Here is a 14,561-nt window from a genome sequence, read left to right as displayed (position 1 = left end):
ATCTATTAATTAAATGACTTAAAATAACTCATGTAATGTGATAACCTCGTTAGATAATATTTTTCTGAAAAATAACTATTTTTCAAAAAAATGAGAAGAATGGCATTATTTTATATTTTAATAAATATATTTAACGTCTAGCTTAACAGAAGGCAGCTGGGTTCTTATATCGGCTTTTGCATTCAGTCTGTTGTGATATTTTGTGATATTAGATGAAAGCAATTTTGTTTCACACAGATAGGTAGCTGGAAAAGGGAGGATTGTTTTTAAAGCATTTTTAAAATAATTGTGGATATTCTCATTTGACACTACACCAAAATTGAACAAGTGGTAGTTTCTTAAAGGTTAGTTTGCAGTATGGAATGTGAAAGCATGTGAATGAACTTTTAGTACTTAACATTACATTCCATTGGTTTGTCTTGTAATTTGAATGGATCTTTTACCCATGCATGATTTTGTAACATCATGCACTGATCATTTGGAAAATATTGGTTCACTGGGTTATGTAGCTCTTCCATATTTTGACACATTTCATTATACAGTATTTAAGAAATCACATTCATTAATATCACCACCAATCTCATCAGAAAATTCTTTAGGTATTGGGAAGTTGTCAAGCTCATAGTAACAAATACAAGTTTTTCAAAATTCTAATTTCTACTCAAAAATCTGTTTTTTATCTTTGGTAACAAATACTGTGAGTTCTTGAAATGACAGTTTCTCTTTGCTCATTTTTGACAAAATATTTGACAAATGCCTGAATAACATAGTTGGTCAATAGTTCTCTCAAGTAAACATGGTATTTCAAGTAAACCTGACAAATGAGGCTTTTTTAACTCCCAACTCAGTTTTTTCTTAAAGTACGATATTACACTTTATATGCAGCACAAGTGCTTTATCCATACTTACCATTTCATCTCACTGAATACAAAAAAGGTGTATCCTCAAGATTCAAGATTTAATAAAAGTAATAATTTTTACTGCTTCATCAAGGACATTCTTAAGTGAAAGTAGGTTTTTTACTGAATGCATAGGAATGATTATAATGATTACTAGTAGTTTGATCCTATAGCCATGATTCATGTTAAGGGGTCAGCTGCCTTATGCATAGTTACTTTTGCAACATCATTGAAAATGTCAACATGGTGAAACAGCAGATAATTATCTTAGTGTTATTGCTTTGACCTCACTGATCCCCTTAAATGGACTAGGAGACTTCCAGGGGTCTACAGATCACACTTTGAGAACCACAGGTGTTATCTGATCTTTTGAAGTGAAACTCAGTGAAACCTATCAGGAAATTAGAATCTTTTATATTTTCACACAATGAAAATATAAATAATAGGGCCCTGAAAATTTAGGATGTCTTTAAATATGTATTATTGTTCTGATCCCTATAATTGTACATAAATTTAAAGACTTTTTTATGATGTTTTACAACTCTGGTATAACTCTGTTGGATGAAAACATTTTTTTTCTTCAAGAATGCATTTTTTCCAAAAAAAATTAAAGGGCATATTTACTAAAGTTAAGTGTAATATGGTTCAAATTAGATACCATGATTTAGATAAATTAGTAGATTTAGGTATGAATCAAATTTCAAGAAATTTATCAGTTACAGAAATGCCAGTGATAAGCATCTGTGTATTGAAAGTTAATGACTGTTTTCCTTATGTCAGTAGGCACTGGTTCACCTGCCATCTGGATATTTGAATCCCAGGAAAACTCAATTAGGAAGTGTCCCATCATTCTGGATATTAATATCTAGAATGTGATAGAACATTTACTGAGAGATACCCACTCATAAACACTCCTGTTAATTAATGAAAATAAAAGTCCACCACATGGGAACTATTTTAACTTTCTTCTCTATCCTACACTTTTATGCTTACTTTTGTTTTTTTAAGGGAGGTTTTAGATTTACTGAAAAGTTGAGTAGAAAGTACAGAGAGTTCCTATATAACCCCTCATTCAGAGTTTCCCTGTTATTAACATCTTGGATTAGTTTGGTATATCTGGTGCACTCGATGAGCCAATATGAATACATTATTAACTGTAGTTCATAGTTTGTGTCGGGGCTCACTCTTTGTGTTGTACATTCCATGGGTTTGAGAAATGTATAATGATGCAACAGGTATCCACCATTACAATATCAAAACAGTTTCACTCTCCTAAAAATGCCTTGTTCACCACCTACTCATCCCTCCCTCCCTCCCACCCCAGAACCCGTATCAACCACTGACCTTTGAAATGTCTCCATAGTTTTCCCTTTGCCAGAATGTTTTATAGTTGGAATCTTACAGCATGTAGCCTTTTCAGGTTGGCATATTTCACCTAATAACGCATTTAAGTTTCCTCCATGTCTTAATGTGCATGATAGCTCATTTCTTTTTATCACTGAATAATATTCCATTGTATGGATTACCACAGTTCGTTAATCCACTCACCTGCTGAGGGACATGTTGGTTGCTTCCAAGTTTTGGCAATTATGAATAAAGCTGCTATAAATATTTGTGTGCAAATATATCTATGGACATAAGTTTCCAACTCATTTGGGTAAATATCAAGGAGTCCTGTGCTTGCTTTTACTATTGAGCATCTCCACCTTAGAAAGAGATGTACCTCATTTTCTATGCAATACATTTTATCTTATGTGTTCTTAATTGAAGCTTCTCCTTCTGGCTCTATCCTTACAAGCTCTCTTTTCTCAACTTGTAACCATATTAATGCCTTTCCTCCCTTGAGTTAGCATGTTCTATTAGCCACCATTCTAAATCTTATCTTTTGGTTCAAGTCTCCCAGTAACTCTGCAAAGCATTGTGCTTAGACTATTATATCCATCGATCCAGTGAAATTGCTCTCACCAAAGTTAGTGATAACTTTTTAGTTGCCAAGATGTGCTTTGGTTCTTATGTTAACCTGATATTGCTGTGTGCTTTGCCACTAACCATTGACAACTCTCACTTTCAAAGTTCTCTTTTTCGCTTCTTGCATTCCCCTTTATAAGATTGCTTTCCTCTTTTTTCCATTTGCCATGTAAGTATTGATGTTTCTAAAGGTTCCATCCTCAAACTACCTTCACTTTGCTTGTGCTTCAGGCAGTCTCTGCCCCATAACTTCAGCCCAATCTATGGGGAAATTCCCAAACTTTTATTTCCAGCACAGATTTCTCCATAGTCTTAAGGCCCAATTTTTAAATCTTTTTATTGAACCTTGTCATCAGGGTGTCTTTCAGACATCTCAGACTCAATATGTGCAAAACTAAATGATTGAGAGGGAGCATAAGGGAGTTTTGGGCTGGTGGTAGAACTTGTTTTTTTGATTGTCATGGTGGTTACACAACTTCGTGTTTTGGTTACAGAACTGTGCACCCAAGAGTGAATTTTATGGTATGTGAAAAAGTAAAGCTCAGTAAAGAAATCCAAATGAGCATCCCTACTTCCCAAAAAATTACTTAAATCGTTAATCAGCTTCACTTCTCTTTGTAATCCTAATACACATTAGACTTGGTGACACATTATAAGAACTTATTAGTTGGATGGATGGATGATTAAGATAAACATATTGACTGAAGACTCCTTGGTCTTATAGTTTTAAGAAACAAAAATGTTAGGCGTGACCAGATTTATTAATACGTCAGAGGAAAAAAAAACCACATATTTTTATGTGATGATTTATGATTTGATTAATGTTTTTAATACGTAACAATGATTATGCCATTTAAGAATATAATAAATGAAGCTAAATACAGGCAGTTTTTGATATGCCAAGGGATTATGTTCTAAAAGTTGCTATAAATCAATTCTTACATTTGAAAATCAACATACATTTTCTTGTTAAAGCAATAATCTATATGATGAATAGTGAGCACCCTTCTGTGGCCTGGGTTAGGTTGTAATTAGGCTAGTATTCCCAGATTCATTCTCCCCCCATCCCCAACTTCTATAAGAACAGTGACAACTACTCATATTCAACATGTGATCAGAATTTGGGAGAAATGTTCAGAACTCCAAATTCAGCACTCACTTGAGACTCACAATCAGTGGCATATGCAATTTTACCTTTTTGAAGAGAACAGTTCTACTGTAGGAAGACATTTTGTTACTTCCTTGCTATCTGCCATTTGGCTCTGAAAGACAGACACATTTGTAACACCTTAAAATAGAATAGTTTGCCTCCTGCTACATGGTTGAAGCACTTAAAAGACAGTCTTTTTTGCTTCTCATCAATCCCTATTATTATTTATTCATATTTATTCTGAGACTGCAACTCCCAGAAAAGATATCAAAGAAAGTAGAGGGATGGACTAGCAATGGTTTGTTGTATTACAGATCTATATAGTTCACATGGTAATAATGTTATACACAGGTAGAGAGATAGGAACACCTTCAGATTTGTAGATACTAAAGATTATATTATTTTTCCAGTACTCTGTTATATGTTCAGAGTGACAGAGAACCAAGTAGTACATTATAAAAGTACATCTCAGTCTACTAGTGCCTTGCTAGAATACTGGAAATTAGATAGAGTGAACATTAACTTAGTCTCCACCTAGCAATTAAACAGAATCATTCTATCAACATGCATGGTATGACTAAGAGCAGTCTCACAACAATTTATGTTAAATATTAAATCCTCTCGAGAACTCCTCCTCTTGTTTTAGGATAAATAAAAAGTACCAGTGAAATCATATGGCACAAGGGAAAAGTAACCCTGCCCTGAAGACTCGGGAAGAAAATGCCCATGAAAAAATGTTTCATTAAAGGAAACAGAAGAAAATTGTACAAAGCATTTGCTTTGCAATCTATGAAAAAGAAATAGTAATGAGGAGAGAACAATTTGAGGTGAAAGGGAGGTAGTTAAGGATACACTGCCAGAAATGAAAAATATAAAGTCAGAAATAAAATCTATATTGAAAGCAGTAGAGAGCAGAATTAACAGTACAGAAAATCTCATCAATGATATGTAGGTTAAACCCTAGAAGCTTCTAGCATAGAGAGAAAAATAAAACATCATTTCTAAAGGAGGAGATAATACATAAAGGAATAGAAATGAAGACCCTATTTCACAGATTCCTGGCGGGGGGAATACAGAACAAATGGAAATCTAAAGGAAGAAAATTACATAACCTTAGTGAGATATATAAAAGATTTGAATGTGTTCAGAGGCTTACCATGTTTCTGGATATAAAGACACATGGAGATGTGAATTCAAAGGTATCATAGAAGAAAATGTTTTTGAGTTGCCAAACACACCTGTTTATGCAGATTAAAGAGGCTTACATCCTAAGTTGATGAAAAATATTTTCAAACAGGCATATGAAGGAAGTATTTTTGTAATTACAAGAGTAAAGAAAAAGTCCTCTAACCATTCTTTTTAGAACTATAAAAATTGTTTAATATTAGGTGCCATATTAATGTGTTGCATATGTCAAAAGAGAAAAAATAATAATTTCAATAGATTCTAAAAAGGCATTTGATAACATTCAATGCCCATATCTAGTTTTCCAAAAAGTCTTATGAATAGTTATATGAGCATATGTCCTTTATATAACAAAGAATATTTTAAACCAAGATCTAACATCATAATGAAGCACTAGAGGTATTCTCTTTAAAATAAAGAACAAGACAAAAATATTTCCTACTTTGTTCTAGGTGTTTTCAACAATGCAACAGATGTGAAAGTAAAACAAGAAATATAACTATTGAAAAGGAAAAGACATTATTGAACATAATATGATTATACACAAGCTATCAGTTTCTGACTTATTTAACCAAAGATACAGAAGTTAAGAGAAAGGATATGAATATATTGAGAGTAGGAGTAGATGCAGCATCTATTTCCATATTTTTCTTAAGTTCTTTTTTCTCTATATGAGTGGGAGGCACCTGTTGGAGTAGAAAAAGGGGCCCATTTCTTGCTCTGCCCCTGCCCTCTTACACTGGGCTTACATCTCCATTTCAGAAGAAAGTACACCAACAGTCCATGTGCTTCTATTCTCTAATAAGAGAATATTTATAAACATTCTCTTGGTTTTTGAAATAAACTTAGCACTAGCAAGACTACATCCTCCTCAGGGTAGGGGAGAAAGCAGTCAGTGCCAGGAATTCCCAAACAGTATCTCTCTCACCAGCTCTATAATGTTCCAGGAAGCTCATTTTCCTTAGAAAAACATCTCAAAAAATGCCAGATGCACAATAAATATGTAAAACTCAGTAGTTTTCTTATATGCTGTCAATAATTTAGAAGATATAATGAGGGAAAATTCCATTTACACTAGTGAACAAAATTATTACCAGGCCTAATCTTAAGAAGAAAAGCATGACTTTACAGGTACAAGAATAAAATTTACTGTGGAATAAGGAAAGGAAATGTGAGTAAAAGAAGAGATAAGCATGTTTCTGGGAGGTAATAAATCATACAAGAGGTTATATCTTCTGAAATTAATGTTTTGATTCAGCTTTGCAAACACAATCCTAAAGTTCTCTTGAAAGAACAAATACATGAGAATAAATAACATTTGAAAACAAAAAATAAAGTGGAAGGACTTGCCCCACCAGATATAAAAAGTAATCATAAAATTGCAGTAAGTAAAACAATATTGTACTGATGTGAGAATGACAGCCAGATCAGTAGGAAAGGAAGGGCAGATGGGGCTGAAACAAAACCTTAGCATATATATGAAATACATGATAAAGGATGCACAGAAAATCAACAGAATGACCAAACTATCCAATGATTGGGTGTGGGGAAGGTGATTAGCTACCTTGAAAAAGTCAAGTTATTCCTAAATATGAATATTGTTTATTTTCTCCTGTATCCTTTTGAAATTTTTTATAATCATGGAGAAAAGTTATAAACAATATTTCTGGGGTATTCCACAGAAGCCCATCCAATATAGGGATTAAAGTGATGAGAAAAGCTCTGGGGGAGGTCTGAGCTCTATTCCTGACTCTGCCTCTATCTAGTTGTGTAATAAGTTATTTCATCATTGAGTCATTTTTACTAGTCTTGAAGGATTTGAATTTTATTTTCTCCAATTTCCCATTCACGTCTAAAATCCTATGTTCTGAAGTATGAAAGTATCAAATCTAACTACCATGCGGAACAACATCTATGTAGGGGATTGTAGCATGAAATCTAGAGTCAGAGTGTCTGTTCCAGCCTTGGTTCCAACACTTACTAACTATATGATCTTTGGGAGGTTTTTCATCCTCTCTCTTTTTCATCTTCATTCTCAGTGACTAGACAAGTCACTGAGCCAGCTATAAAATTTGGGTAATTAAGCAATTTCTCCTATTTCTTAATTTCTTAGCCTTGGAGAAAGGAACCCATTGTATTTAGGCAATTGTTTTGTCTGTTGGATTCTAATACTTATTTTAAATTAATTTCAGATTCTTTTAGTGACCACTATACTCACTTTGAAAGAGTTGTGAAGGCTCTTCTGATCAATGCTCTAGATAAATCTTTTCTGGGAACATTATATGGTAAGTTAATAATATGAATGGAAGAATCAGGGGTTTTTCCCAATTTTTAAGCAGCCTCATTGTTCTATATGTATATATGTGTGTGTGTGTATAAACAAAACCACAGAGACCCAATCTTAAGGCCCTCCAGTTGTTCCCTCTAGTATCAACTACACCAAAAGTCCATTCACATGAAAAACTTGTTAGTGTTTATTATTTGTGATATGTGAAAGTACAATAGAAATAGTTTCCCTGCCCTTTGAGAGTTCACAGTGAACTTGAGGATACAGGACATATACTAATTAAACAGCAGGGTAATTCAACACCCATGTGTTGTCCCAGCCTAAGCGCTAAGCTCCTTGAATTTCACCAAAAGTTATATGCTTTTTTATGCTTTTGTGCCTCGTTGTTTCTCGTTAGAGTATAATCCCTTCCTACCTTAGATTTTCTAAGTGAGTATGAAATCATTTCCACTATGAAAGCTATCTGTGACCCATTCAAATAATATTTGTCACTCCCTCATTTTTGCTGTCATTATCCTGAGTATGAGTATGGTGGCACTGATGTATATGCACTTTTCATATATATTGAAAATGTATTTTTGCTTTCTTCCCTTTCAAGAGTGTGAGAAGAACCATACTTTCTATATACACACCCCTTGTATCTAGCACGGAATCTGGCTCTTAATAAAGACAATAAATATGTTGTGCTGAATGTCTACCAAAGTTCCAGAGTAAGATTTCATTCAGACTTTATTGAACAAATATTTGTTGAGTGCCTACTAAGGGCTGGGCATTATTTGAGGGCTAGGAATATGGCAATGACTATGACATGGAAGATTCTTGCCTCATGTTGCGTAAAGTCTAATGGAAGAGACAGCAATGAGTAAACAAATATATAACATGATATGATTTCACCTAAGGGATTAATTCTTGAAAAAATATAAAATAAGATAAGGAAATCAAGAGTGATAAAGGAAAGGAAACTCTGTTAGTTAGATTGGTCAAAGAAGGTCTCCCAAGTGGTATCTTTTGAACAGAAACCTGAATGAAGTGAGGGAGGAAGCAATGCATGGATCTAGCAGAGAGCACAGCAAGTGTAAAGACCCTTAGAAAAGAGTAAGTTTGATATGTTCAAGGAACAATTAGAGAGCCTGTGTGGCTCCTTCCTTTCCCTAATGCTCTGATGGAAGGATTTTCTTTAACTTCATTAATTTTTTTAAATTTAAAATGTTTCTAACCAACCAAGCAAGTTATCTTCTTAAAACTATGGGAAGAAATCTTTATGCAATTATTTAAATATTTTATATGGGCAAAGTGCTTGGTTTTGTTGTTGTTGTTATTATTCCCCTGAACAGATGGCACCAGGCAAAAATCATATGCACAAGATATGTTGACATCTCTTCATTATTTGGATAACCGCTTTGTTCAGCCTCGTCTAGAGAACTTAGTCTCTAGAAGTCGTTGGAAAGAGCAATATAAGGTATAGTTTTATTTGTTTTTGAATCTCTGGTCGGGGGATGGGGTGGGGTTGGAGTGGGAGACCTCCCCACTCCAGTCCTTCAATAACCAGTCACACTGAATAATCTTCTAAATTATTAACAATTTTCTTTGTTAAATAATCAGCTTGTTGTTTCTCATCTCTTCTAAAGGCTATAATTGTTCTAGTCTTTCACACTTGTTATATCTATCCAATAATTAAGTAGTCCTAAATGGTAAATTTAGAACATCTCTAAGGCTTAGCCCATCTGTTAAAATGAGGAGATTGTCTCACAGGATGTTAATTATTTCAGAAAAAAGTTTCATTGTTAAAGAAGGTTGAGAAACAGTAGGGTTAACTTAACTGGAGGACTTTCAAGGAGCATTAATGTGTGAATTTATACTGTAAATCTTCAAGAGGGCAATGTAGAATATAATACTTTCCAAATTTGTGTTTCACTATGAGGCTTCTTTTCATGAAATACCTATTATTACCTTCTAGGATATTGGTTCCCATAACTTAATTAGGGAAACACTGACTTATGTAGTCTTTGACATCCTTCTCCACCTTAAGATTTTGTAGTTCTACCAATTTGGGGGAAACATCTTTTTAATTTATAAGATATATTTGATTTCATGTTATCACCTAGATTTCTATTTTATGATCTCTAATAGTAGAGGCTGTACTATATGATTTTTAAGTCTTTTCTTCCTCCCTACTTCTAACATTGTAGCTTCTAATAATTAGCAAGAGGAAAATGGCAAGATAGTAGAAGTTCAAGTTCCTTATAGTCCTTCTAGCACTTAAATCGTTAGCTACTTTACGTCATTTATGTGAGGAGATTTGGCTTCATCCAAGGCCTGTTTGGCCTTGAATTACCTGATGATAAATTAGCCACAGATGGATTAGGTTTAAGGACAGTTATGGGATTATAAAAAAAAAAGAATTAAAAGACTTCAATTTGGAGAATAGCTTGAGTTTAGGGCCACCATATATATCTTTTTGACTTTGGGTGATTTTTTAACTTTTGTAAATTCCAATTTATTCCTCAGATAGAGAAAATATTAATTTACTTTTAAGGTAAAGCACATAGCATAGCTCTTAGGATGTGGTATATATATATTTGTCTTTAATAAAACAATAGCATATTGATCATTTAATTTTCCCAAGTAACTGATATGCAAAGTAAGGTATCTTATTTGATCTTTAGAGTAACCCCTCAAGGAATGTACTATTATTTGCTCCATTTTAGAGATGAGAAAATTGTGACTCAGAAAAATTGAGTAACATAAGGTTACACAGCTAGTAATTAGCCAGGCAGGCCAATATTTGAACCTAGAAACCTTAGGTGTAGGGTTTCTCAGACTTCAAAGCCCATCCATTCTGCTGTAGTATGCTTTACCATACTATGGTAGGTTATGTTGAGTTTGAATAACCCAATGTTGAAATAATAACTGTAATATACAAGAAAATATTAGCTTAAAAATTTAGAGACAGAGATGATTCAGTACGATCTTGGTCAGGATAAGCTAGGTTATGCTGCAAAAATAAATAATGTGACAAACAAAGTAAACCAGCAACGAAAATCTCAATAACTTAACCCAACAAAGTTTATTTTTCACTTATATGTCCAATGTGAGTCAATAAGGGTGCTCTGTTTATTGTAGTCACTCAGAGAACCAAGCTGATAGACCTTTCATCTCAGCATGTGCTTCTGTGAATACCAGAGAAGCAGGAAGGGAAGATGGTTAGTCATCTGTTCACTCTGAATGTCAGCCTGTAAGTGACATGTGTCATGAAGTACCATGAAATATGAGAAACAGTAAAAAGTAGACAAAAGACAATGTCTTTGTGAATCATACAATGTAAAAAGGAAACTATATTGGATACTTAATTACTGTCAGGCTGATAGAGAATGCAGTTTAGTGACCCTGCTAATGTGCTCATTGTGTGCAGTTCAAATATTGTGGTAAACTGATCCACGCTACTAATTACAGCAGTAGTATCTAGCACAGGTCTAGAGCGTAAGCAAAACTACTCAAGCACAAGTAATTTCACAGCTTAATAAAGCTTATTTATGAATACCAAATATTTTCTGAGTTTGTTTACTTATTGCTAACTCACCTATTAGACGGGCCATAGCAATACTGGCGACCTAGAAATCCTAGTTCAAACTTGTTTATTTTCCTAGTACTTTAGTAAGAAACCATAGGAGAATTAAATTATTTCTGGGATATTTTGTGGAAAATATAATTCATACAATGGAGACTGAATGTGATCTTGTTTTTTCTTAATTTTTTACTAACCTAAATGAATTTAATCATTTTATTATATTATTCTGAATTTTTTCTGCTCATTCTTTCCTATTTTAACTAACTATTATATCTGGAGATGAGAAGAGGGAAAAGAAGTAAATCAAAACCTGTGAAAAGCACTGCTTAATAGTAACAGAAGTTTGAGCATTATGAAACTAATTTTTTTCCTAATCTGGTTTCTTTTCATTTACTAGCCTAAATTATAAATTCACTTTTAAAATTTAAATATATCTTGTGCTCAATACTAAAGTAAGAAATACCAGTGTGTTTTGCTCTTACATCTTGCCCTATCATTGTGATTTCTAACCTTGATTTTAATTTGGCTGGGCTCTTTTTATGTTTTATTTTATTGTTGCTTTTCTTATCCTTTAAACCTTCATTACATTTTGAAATTATTTTCAGGAGCGAGTAGAAAATTATTCTGATGTAAGTATCCATTTGAAGAATCCTGAGAACTGTTCCTGCCAGGCTTGTGGATTGAATCGCCACTGTAGATATTCGGTGCATTTATCAGGAAAGTTATATAACACCAGGACTATGGAAATAGATGATTTCATGTCACATGATAAACAGGTATTTTTTCCCTTCATTTTAGTTCTCAACATTTAGAAATTTTCACTAAATAAGCCTGCACAAGTAACCCTAAGTTATTTTCACAAATGGAGAAAGCACCAGGAGAAGGGAAAAGAATACAAGGAAAGAGTGTGCAGTTTTTGAATGTGAAAAATACGTGTTATATAGCAGATTCACTCCAAATTCAGTCAGATACTGAAATAATGCATACTGTCTAAGTATACATCACCCAAACTGCGGGGGAGAGGGGAGAGGGTATAGGATGAGGATGAAAAGGGAGGTAACTGGGGCAGGGGAAGCAGAAGTCCTTTTGGAGTCCAAAGGAGAATTTGACCCCAATGGAAATTTTAGGGCAGATAATCTACCAAATTGACAATCCACAGACAGAGAGGCCTATTCACCTCAATGTGAGATTTGAAGGAAAATTGTGCTTCAGCCTAGACTACATCAGAAGTGTTTCAGAGCCTAGAGCAATCACTATATATTTAAGGTCCTGTTAATTTTGAATGAATAGACAAAACAGAAGAAAATGTTTGAAATATTTGAAGAAATGTATTTGATAAACAAGAACAGAGCAATGCAATGTGAAGAAAGAAAAAGTGCAAATGTATACTACTTCTATTTTTAAATCTTTGTAAAACTGTTGCACTTATAAATGCAAAAATATTAATATTGAGATCTTCCTCTGAAATTCCCTCCATGGATTCCGCATCCACTGATACAGAGGACCGACTGTGTATTAATTGAAAAAAACCCCTGTCTCTGTGGACCTGTGCAGTTCAAACCCTAGTTGTTTAAGGGTTGACTGTACTATGTTTATACCTGCGGTTGGTTAAATGTGCAGAGAGGATTCCGCAGATATGGAGGCCCGACTGTGGGACTTGAGCATCTGCAGATTTTGGTATCAGGGAGGGTTCTGGAACCAATCCCCTGCGGCTACTGAGGAGGAACTGTAGTTTTAGTTACAGCAGTCTTGGGTAGGGTACTGAGATGAGAGGCGTTGGACCACCAGGTTATGGTAAAGTCTGAGAGCATGGATGAGAAGGAAATCGCCTAGAGGAAAAATATGTGAAATCTGAAAGGCAGTTAGGAGGACTGAAAACAGTCAGTTTTTCAGTTTTGCCCAGAGTCTGTCCAGACTCCTCAAGATGCTTAAGAACCAGTGGGAGGAGGCAGTAATTTTGAGGCAAGTGGCAAGGTGTAATGTGTCCATGCAAAGAACAGGCCAAGAGGAAAGAGAATCCCGTAACTCAGTCTATTGCACTAAATGTTCCTAGAGACCTAGGAACAAAATCCAAACTTCTTCCCATCCTTCCTCTTTCCTTAAGGATCTTTTTTCTTTCTTCTCCATACTTTAATTTCCTTAAGAAGCTGGCTGCTCCTCTGTATTTGAGGGCCTAGAGAAATACCTCAAAAAGCTACCTACAGTGAGCTGGATATTATAGATGTGTGTAATGCATGTTTCATTATATTTCCTTGCTTTAATTTGTTAAACAGTGTTAATTTACGTTTCTCCATGCTGTATCTAATAAATTACAAATCAGATTATTTCTATTGCCTTGCAATCACCATCTTCTGCTTTAGGAAAATTTGCTGACAGTTTTTACCTTTGTTTCCAATTATATCTTTGGTATGTAGGGTACCTTAGTTCACACTGGTAACTGAGATAGTTGTCTTCAGATTTATCAGTTCATAGAACTATGCTAACCCTGCACAGTGGATTAGTAATCATTTATATGTCACTTTGCTTATCTGCTTTAAGATAATCATCACAGAACTTATCATTTCTCTCTCTCTCTGGCAAGTTTTTTAATACTGTCTATCTCGTTAGACTAACGTCCTTCTTTTTTTTCTTTCTTTTCTTTTTTGGCTGTGCCGCACAGCTTTTGGGATCTTAGTTCCCTGACCAGGGATTGAACTTGGCCCCTCGGCAATGAAAGTGCCGAGTCCTAACACTGGACCACCAGGGAATTCCCTAGAATAGTGTCCTTAATGTTTAGAAATGCAATTAGTTAATAAAAAGTACTCTCTGAATATATTTCTGGACATTTAAGGACGCTATTCTAACAGCATAGATTCATTTTACTTGTTTTTAGTACTTCATATAAATAGCATGCTACAATATAAGCTGTGTTGTACTGTATGCATTAATTCATAAGGTATAGTGGGCTATAACAATACAGTAGAACAGGGGTGGGGTGAAAGGAGAGGTCCACTTGGCAGTGTATGCAACTACTATATCCATTTACTGTTTACATTTACTGTTTTCTATGAAGCCTTACTAACAATGGTTTAGGCTCTTCCATATAAAATGTGATCACATTTGGGAAAAAAATAGTGTGAGAATATTCTAAAGGTAATTTTGGGTTTATTGACCTCCATAAGTGTAAGGTAGACACCAAGAGGGTAGGAATTAGAAATGGAAAGGAGTAAATTATAATGTTTAATATTTTCAGTGGATATTTTTATTTCATAGAGAAAAAAATTAGAGATTTTTAAACACCTCTCCTTCCCTTTTGTCCCAACTTAAAAATTCTATATAGATAAATTCCTCTTGTTTTGTGGAAATATTTAGAATACAATGCAATAGAAGTAAAAAAATCACATTATTCTTCCAGAACAACCATAGGAGACTTCTCCCACATCATCTGTTCTAATGGCAGAAATGGAGAGACTAGCCCTAGTGTCCACTGCAACTGTTGTGGTATCTTTTTACTCAAAGTGGGAG

The 14,561-nt window shown here is 34.3% G+C and overlaps 1 protein-coding gene across 3 annotated transcripts in view; it reads left to right on the top strand.

Annotated features, from left to right (window-relative positions):
- CCDC82 (coiled-coil domain containing 82) overlaps positions 1 to 14,561 on the top strand; it is a 29,670-nt gene that overhangs the window by 6,710 nt on the left and 8,399 nt on the right. For all 3 annotated transcript variants that reach the window (XM_060160264.1, XM_060160263.1, XM_060160262.1), the window contains 3 exons: positions 7,395 to 7,487; positions 8,824 to 8,948; positions 11,663 to 11,833. In XM_060160264.1, coding sequence (XP_060016247.1) covers positions 7,395 to 7,487; positions 8,824 to 8,948; positions 11,663 to 11,833 — 389 coding nt within the window. The remainder of the gene's footprint in view (positions 1 to 7,394; positions 7,488 to 8,823; positions 8,949 to 11,662; positions 11,834 to 14,561) is intronic.

This window comes from Lagenorhynchus albirostris, chromosome 9 (genome assembly GCF_949774975.1).
Source record: "Lagenorhynchus albirostris chromosome 9, mLagAlb1.1, whole genome shotgun sequence".
NCBI classification, from domain to species: domain Eukaryota; kingdom Metazoa; phylum Chordata; class Mammalia; order Artiodactyla; family Delphinidae; genus Lagenorhynchus; species Lagenorhynchus albirostris.
This window is presented reverse-complemented; position numbering and strand designations above follow the sequence as displayed.